Source organism: Bos indicus, chromosome 3 (genome assembly GCF_029378745.1).
Source record: "Bos indicus isolate NIAB-ARS_2022 breed Sahiwal x Tharparkar chromosome 3, NIAB-ARS_B.indTharparkar_mat_pri_1.0, whole genome shotgun sequence".
Lineage (NCBI taxonomy): Eukaryota > Metazoa > Chordata > Mammalia > Artiodactyla > Bovidae > Bos > Bos indicus.
In genome coordinates, this window is record NC_091762.1 from 8,553,654 (window position 1) to 8,560,966 (window position 7,313).

Here is a 7,313-nt window from a genome sequence, read left to right on the forward strand (position 1 = left end):
AGGCCTCCTCAGACAACCATTTTGCTTTCTTGCATTTCTTTTTCTTGGGGATGGTCTTGATCCCTGCCTCCTGTACAATGTTGTGAACCTCCATCCATACTTCTTCAGGCACTCTGTCTATCAGATCTAATCTTTTGAATCTATTTGTCATTTTCACTGTATAATCATAAAGGGTTTGATTTAGGTCATACCTGAATGGTTTAGTGGTTTTCCCTACTTTCTTCAATTTAAGTCTGAATTTGGCAATAAGGAGTTCATGATCTGAGCCACAGTCAGCTCCCGGTCTTGTTTTTGCTGACTGTATAGAGCTTCTCCATCCTTGGCTGCAAATAATATAATCAATCTGATTTCGATATTGACCATCTGGTGATATCCATGTGTAGACTCCTCTCTTGTGTTATTGGAAGAGGGTGTTTGCTTAAAACCAGTGTGTTCTCTTGGCAAAACTCTATTAGCCCTTGCCCTGCTTCATTTTGTACTCCAAGGCAAACTTGCCTGTTACTCCAGGTATCTCTTGATTTCCTACTTTTGCATGCTCAGTTATATGAGTAATTTAATAAAGGAAAAATATACTTGCATTGAACAGATGTGCTTGCATTTATCTAAGAAAGACAGGATTTTGACTAAAGCATCTTTCGTCAGTTTGGGCTTGGAAAGCATAATTGCGAGTAACTCTGCAAGTGCAAGCTGCTGACTGGATCCCCATCCCAGAGTCCTGTGCTGGCGCTTGTTTTGGAGTGTCAGCCCCTCCTGTGAACCTGCTGCCTCTCTCCCACCATGTTATTTAATTAGCCTGTCTCTCACCTCCTCTCAACCCCATCACACACACCACCTTTTCTTTCCCTTTTCCTTTGGGCAGAAGTGAAGGTGAAGTTGCTCAGTCGTGTCCGACTTTGCAACCCTATGGACTGTAGCCCACCAGGGTCCTCTGACTGTGGGATTTTCCACGGAATAATACTGGAGTGGGTTGCCATTTCCTTCTCCAGGGGATCTTCCCAACCCAGTGATTGAGATTCTATTGAGGTGATCTAAGCCCAGTTCTGGTCCAGAACCAGCTGTGTGATCATAGAAACGTTTCTTTACTTTAGTTCCTTGTGTAAAACTGGGATGATGCTTGTCCTGCTGATCTGTCTTTCTTGTTTCAAGGATCAAACGAAGTAATGTATGTGAAAACACCTTAAAAAGCACAAAATGCCCTCAAAATGGCGAGTATTATTACCCTATTACTGCCTCTTCTTTTCTTTCCCGTCTTTGCCTCCAGCTTTCTGGCTTCCTGCCAGGATTGTCTGACTAGTGACAACAATTATTTACTGAGACGCTTTCTCTGAACCATGAAATGTCATTTGGGAAGCTGTTCTTGGACTGGTAGGAACTAATTAGATTATTGATAGTCACAGAGGGAAATTTTTTTTTTTTAATGAAGGACATTGCCTTAGAAATAAATGTTTTATTTCCATTGATTAAACAAGTATTGGCCTGCAGTTTAGCAAAAAACATTTGAAGAAGATGGTGAGAGGGTGTGAAATCTGAGAGGAGTTTGGATCTCTTGAATCCCTTGACCTTGAGATCTCAGCACAGAGGGTCCCGGCTTCAGATGCTCCATCAGCTGGGACTGCTCTTCCCTCTCCATGGCATTTCTCTGTCCACTCCTGATGGACCTACCTCTCTTCTTCTCAGGCTCCCTGGCATTGGGCAGGGGTGCGGTGCAAACCTATGAACCGGTAGTCAGAGTTCCTGAGAATAACCGTGAGTTGGGAGGCGCTGTGGGGGATGGTGGGGGCTGGGGTGAGAGGGAGGCGAGCAGGGGCAGACCTTTGGGGAATATCCAACCCACGTGGTGCTTTGGGTCCATTTACTGCTGCTCCTTCCTCCAACTCACCTGGATTCTGCCTGCAGCTGCCAAGCTGTCCTGCTCCTACTCGGGCTTCTCCTCGCCACGTGTGGAGTGGAAGTTTACCCATGGTGATATCAGAGGTCTCGTTTGCTATAACAACAAAATCACTGGTGAGTCGCTCCATCTCCTTGCTGACTGCCTATTTGTAGAGGGATTGGTTGTGCTTGGATTCCAGGGGAGGGGGGCACCTTGGGGCTCAAGTCTCCAGGGCCTTCCCATCGCCCTTGCTGGTGGGAGGAAGAGAGCCCCTGTGCCTTGGGTGCTGCCGTCATCAGCTTCTCTCAGCCCTCCAGCTCACTCTGCCCCTGCTTCCTCTCCCCTGGCAGCTTCCTATGAGAACCGAGTGACCTTCTCGGATACTGGCATCACCTTCCATTCTGTGACCCGGAAAGACACGGGGATGTATACTTGTATGGTTTCTGATGAGGGCGGCAATACCTACGGGGAGGTCACCGTCCAGCTCATCGTGCTCGGTACGTGCCGCAGGTCTTCTGTGTGGGTTTGCAGTCGGTTGCTTCCCTAAACCCTTAGCAGACTCTGCTAAGCTTCAGAGCTCACTGAGAGTGAGCATGCTCATGGCAGGTTGCAGGTGGGGCAGGGAGGAGAGTATTCAGAGTCCTGGTGCTGCCAGAGAGTGACAAGCGCCTGGTTAGGGGGAAACTAAGGGCACAGTAAGGACAGAGGGCTAGAGCTGATAGATGGGGGGTGCCTGCTACTGTGCCTGCAGGCAGCCCTCCCACCCCTGTGACCAGTACCTTCTCTCCCTCTCCAGTGCCTCCATCCAAGCCTACAATCAACGTCCCCTCCTCTGTTACCATTGGAACCCGAGCTGTGCTGACCTGCTCAGAGAGAGATGGCTCCCCGCCATCTGAATACAAGTGGTTCAAGGATGGAGTAGAGATGCCTCTGGAACCCAAGAGCAACCGTGCCTTCAGCAACTCTTCCTACACCCTGAACCAGAAGACAGGGGAGTTGGTAGGGATGTGTGTGTGTGTGTTAGTTGTTCAGTCATGACGGACTCTTCGTGACCCCATGGACTGTAGCCTGCCAGGCTCCTTTGTCCATGGAATTCTCCAGGCAAGAATAGTGGAGTGGATTGCCATTTCCCTCTCCAGGGGATCTTCCCGACCCAGGGATCAAACCTTGGTCTCCTGCACTGCAGGCAGTGCAGGTGGGGTTGGGGTAAAAGGTGTATGTGATGGGGTGCAGGGTTATAGAAGCTCTGAAGGTGGGGAAAAAGCAAGCGGCAAGGTAACTTTGGCATGAGGGTCAGGAGACATAAAAGAGAGGTAAGTGGCTTCTTCAAGCAGGAAACCAATTCGTTTTCTGCCCACTAGATCTTTGATCCCGTGTCGGCCTCTGACACTGGAGATTTCACCTGTCAGGCACAGAATGGCTATGCATCCCCCGTGAAGTCAGACACCGTGCACATGGATGCTGGTGAGTGAGGGTGTGGCTGGGGCTTGCGCTCAGACCTGGGGTGCGGATTGGGGTCTGCTTTCCGTCCTGGCTTTGGTGGTGCTGTCAGTGCCGTGAAGGCGTATTCAGGCGCCTGACCTCTCCCTTGTATCCCACAGTGGAGCTCAATGTTGGGGGCATCGTGGCAGCTGTCTTTGTAACACTCATTCTCCTGGGAGCCTTGATTTTTGGCATCTGGTTCGCCTATAGCCGAGGCTACTTTGACAGTGAGTATTTGCTCTCAACGGTGGATCCTCCCTGCTTCGGGGCCTGATTCTTGAGTGCCACCTGAGTGCCGACCTGGTACTGAGCCTTTGTGTGCTGGGTTACCTCCCGGGAAGCATGGCTCACCCGTGTTTCAGGGCCACACACTGGGTTCCCCATCTTCCGGTGCCATGCTGTCTTCTACTCTGCTGACACTCATGGTCCCATTTCTTGTCTTTCAGGAGCAAAGAAAGGGTGAGTGAGCTGCTGTCCAGGGGCTCTCTGAGGTTGAGAACGTATTTGTGAATGGTTTGAAGCTGAAATGTGCCCAGGGGAAGAGGTTGGAGGGGAGGCGACCAGCCTGGTAGGGAGAACATCTGGATTCCTACCATGGTCCACTGCGGTCCTGTGTTTGTCCTTTCTCCCTCCACCCAAACCTGCCTACCGAGAGCTCCACGCGCCCGTGAAGTTCTCAGTCCTGACCTCTAACGTTAATGAGCAGAGGTTAAGGAGAGGGACGGCGGAGGCGAGGGGGGATGCTGAGTGTCTCCATCTTCTGGCTTGTCTTTAGGACCTCCAATAAGAAGGTAATTTACAGCCAGCCCAATGCTCGAAGTGACGTGAGTATGCCTGCCCTGGGATGGGGAGGGCCCCCTGGCTGGGGTTGGGGGTTTCCAGCCCATGTTCACATGTATTCTGGGGATTATCTAGCAGCTAGAGAAGACTGACAAGAGCTGACTTGGATGTTTTATTTTTCCAGGGGGAGTTCAGACAGACCTCGTCATTCTTGGTGTGACCCTGGTCCAGCTTCTCTCCTGTCCTCAGTGCTTGCCTTACTCAGGTGCTACCAGACTCTGGCCCCTGATGCCTGTAGTTTCACAGGATGCCTTATGTGTCTTCGAGCCCCCTCAGGGGCCCCCACTTTTATCTTAGGTTGTGTTTTATAATAATTTCAGCAATGTGCACCTTCCTGCCTCCCTTCCTTTCCCACCACTGCTGAGTGGCCTGGGACTTGTTTCAAACCTTCTTGTCCCAGCCCTACAAGGGATCAGAGAGAAGTCCTGACTGATGCCTGCTGACCACAAGTAGACCACAAGAGCAGTGGGGTACTCACTGCCCCCTGCATGTAGTGGTTTTCAGATAGGAATCTGGAGTCTGGCTTCTTGACTCCTTCCTGCCGTGCTGAGTACTGGTGCAGCTGTTCTAGAGTGGGGGCTGGAGACTGGAGCAGCTGGAATGGTTGTTTGGAAACGGTGTCGAGTCTCTGCCACCTCTGCAGGCCACTTTCTTCTGTCTTCCATGGGAAGTGCCACTGGGATCCTCCTGCATCATCCTCTTCCCGAACACAAGCAGACTGACAACTGTGTCTGTAGGGAAAACAAGACGCTGATCTGCAGTTAAGAAAGCTGGAGTGGGTAGCTCAAGCTATCACCCTTCTCTTGGTTGGAAAAACTTGACCTGCCCTTTTAAGATATGTCTGCAGGGTTATGGAAATTTGTGTAGCAGTCAGTTCTGCTGAGCGTGTGAGTGTGTGTGTGCGTGTGTGTGTGTGGTCTTGGCCCTATGTTGAAATCTAGTGTTCCAGAGTCCTCTTGCGGTAGGAGGCGAGCACCTGGCTGAAGTGATGCTGTGCTCCAGGTTCTACTTGATCTGACTCACCCAGTGAAAGAAGACCACCCTCCCACCTCTGCCAACCCAGATGCGCTAGTACACTTCCCAGAGGCTACAGGAAAAGCTGCTCCAGGGCCTGAGGCAGGATTTCTCAAATCCTTTGGAGAACCACTTCTTTACTAGTAGTTTAAAGTAGTACTACTACTTTATTTAGAGGATAGGCGTAAGTGAGAGCAGGAGTGAGTGGGCTAGGCACGCCGGGCCCTGCTTCCCTCATCCCATCTGGACCCTTCTTTGCCCTTGAATCTATTTCTCCCTTTACCCAGTAGTCTATTTATTAACTAGCAAGAGGGCAAATAAGGGATCTTCTAGGATTGATTCTGCTAATTTTGTGGAGGATACTGAGCACCATTTCACCATATTCTGCACCCTTATCTGACTAACAGTCCCTCCCAGAACTGAGTTTTCTTTTCATCCAGGGTCCAGGAGGAAAAACAAAAAACAAATCATATTGTTATGCACCAATAAAAAATAAGCTTTCCAGATGGAAATAAAATCTAATTAGGCAATGAAAGTAGAGATTGTGAAATGGTTCAGTAAGAATGAAAATATCAAAGTATGTTTCAGCTTCCTGGTTGGGAGACAGGGTGGGAAGGAGTAAAGGGAGCAAAGGGCACAGGGAGGCAGAGGTGAATCATTGCTCTTGCAAGTCTGGAGCAAATGGTTCCTCACTCCCTAGGTCACTTGAGGAGTATGAGTCAGTAATTACCAGCCTTGGAATTTACTTCTCCAGCTAACAACAGCCCCTTTGAGTTGGAAAACACCTCATCTGCTTTCATTTTAGAATGTTAAAACTAATTTTTGTAATAAATGTTTATTTTTCACATTGAGTTTGTTTAAATTCTGAAGTTCTAGCTTTAAAGAATTGGAACTCCCAGAGTGACTTTGACATTCACTTATCTTCCCTGTAGTCTTTAAGAGATCAGGGATATCCTTCTACAGTATCTGGTGGTTAGATTTCAGTTTAACTTACCATTGGAAAAGGAAATGGCAACCCACTCCAGTATTCTTGCTTGGAAAATCCCACAGATGGAGGAGCCTGGCAGGCTATAGTCCATGGGGTTGCAAAGAGTCAGACATGACTGAGCCACTTCATTTTCACTTACCATTAGACTGTACTTGAATGGTAATGTTTCAAATGAATATAATCTATATTAAAAGGAGACTTGGTGTTGGAGAACAGGGTGATTCTGTAGAGATTCGTGTTTTAGACATGGACCCAACCTGATTAGAGATAAAATGATTGAACATTCAGGATATGTTTGTTGTTCCTGTGTTAATAGGATTTGCAGATCGAGGTGGGGGAAAGTGGGAAATAGATTGGTCCATTTCTGCATGCTGGGGCAGGGACCGATCAGTAAAGGAGATAAATGAGGAAAGGACAACTTGCACTTTAAGTGAAGTAAGTAAGTGAAGTCGCTCAGTCATGTCCGACTCTTGGCGACCCCATGGACTGTAGCCTACTAGGCTCCTCTGTCCATGGGATTCTCCAGGCAATAGTCCTGGAGTGGATTGCCATTTCCTTCTCCAGGGGATCTTCCCAACCCAGGGCTCGAACCTGGGTCTCCCGCATCGCAGACAGACGCTTTATCGTCTGAGCCACTTGCACTTTAAAAAATCTCTAATTTTGTAGCTCTTGCAATTTATTGTCCGTTCCTTGGTACTAGCTGTAAAAATCTATTGTGAAATGGAACTTTTCTAAGAAGAGGAATTTGTAATTTTTTTGGCCACACTGGAGCTTGTGGAACCTTAGTTCTCCAACCAGGGATTGAACCCTTGGCCCATGGCAGCGAAAGCCTGAGCCCTAACCGCTGGACCACCAGGGAATCCCCCAGTTGCTTGTTGGATAATTACTATCATTCATAAAGTTACTGTATATTACCACTATCCCCATTTCACAGATTGGGAAAAAGAGGCACAGAAATGCTAAGGAACCTAGCCAAGTGTAGATCTAGGATTCAGGACAGCTTCAGAAGAGGCTGGGTAGCTTATGTTCTGCTCACAGTGACCCTGCATGAGAAAGGGCAGGAGGAGCTGGAGACAGAGTTTAGCTTTCTCTGGGGAGGTGTGTATGTGAGGATTAGGA

The 7,313-nt window shown here is 48.7% G+C and overlaps 1 protein-coding gene across 4 annotated transcripts in view; it reads left to right on the forward strand.

Annotated features, from left to right (window-relative positions):
- Window positions 1-6,057, forward strand: part of F11R (F11 receptor) — a 45,273-nt gene extending 39,216 nt beyond the window's left edge. For 2 of the 4 annotated variants that reach the window (XM_070783211.1, XM_070783204.1), the window contains exons 4-12: window positions 1,678-1,746; window positions 1,897-2,004; window positions 2,221-2,367; window positions 2,667-2,869; window positions 3,232-3,334; window positions 3,472-3,579; window positions 3,715-3,811; window positions 4,128-4,176; window positions 4,317-6,057. In XM_070783211.1, coding sequence (XP_070639312.1) covers window positions 1,678-1,746; window positions 1,897-2,004; window positions 2,221-2,367; window positions 2,667-2,869; window positions 3,232-3,334; window positions 3,472-3,579; window positions 3,715-3,811; window positions 4,128-4,176; window positions 4,317-4,352 — 920 coding nt within the window. In that variant the 3' untranslated portion in view covers window positions 4,353-6,057. The remainder of the gene's footprint in view (window positions 1-1,677; window positions 1,747-1,896; window positions 2,005-2,220; window positions 2,368-2,666; window positions 2,870-3,231; window positions 3,335-3,471; window positions 3,580-3,714; window positions 3,812-4,127; window positions 4,177-4,316) is intronic. The other 2 variants (XM_070783214.1, XM_019987633.2) reach the window with 2 other exon arrangements.
- The last annotated feature ends 1,256 nt before the right edge of the window (window positions 6,058-7,313 follow it).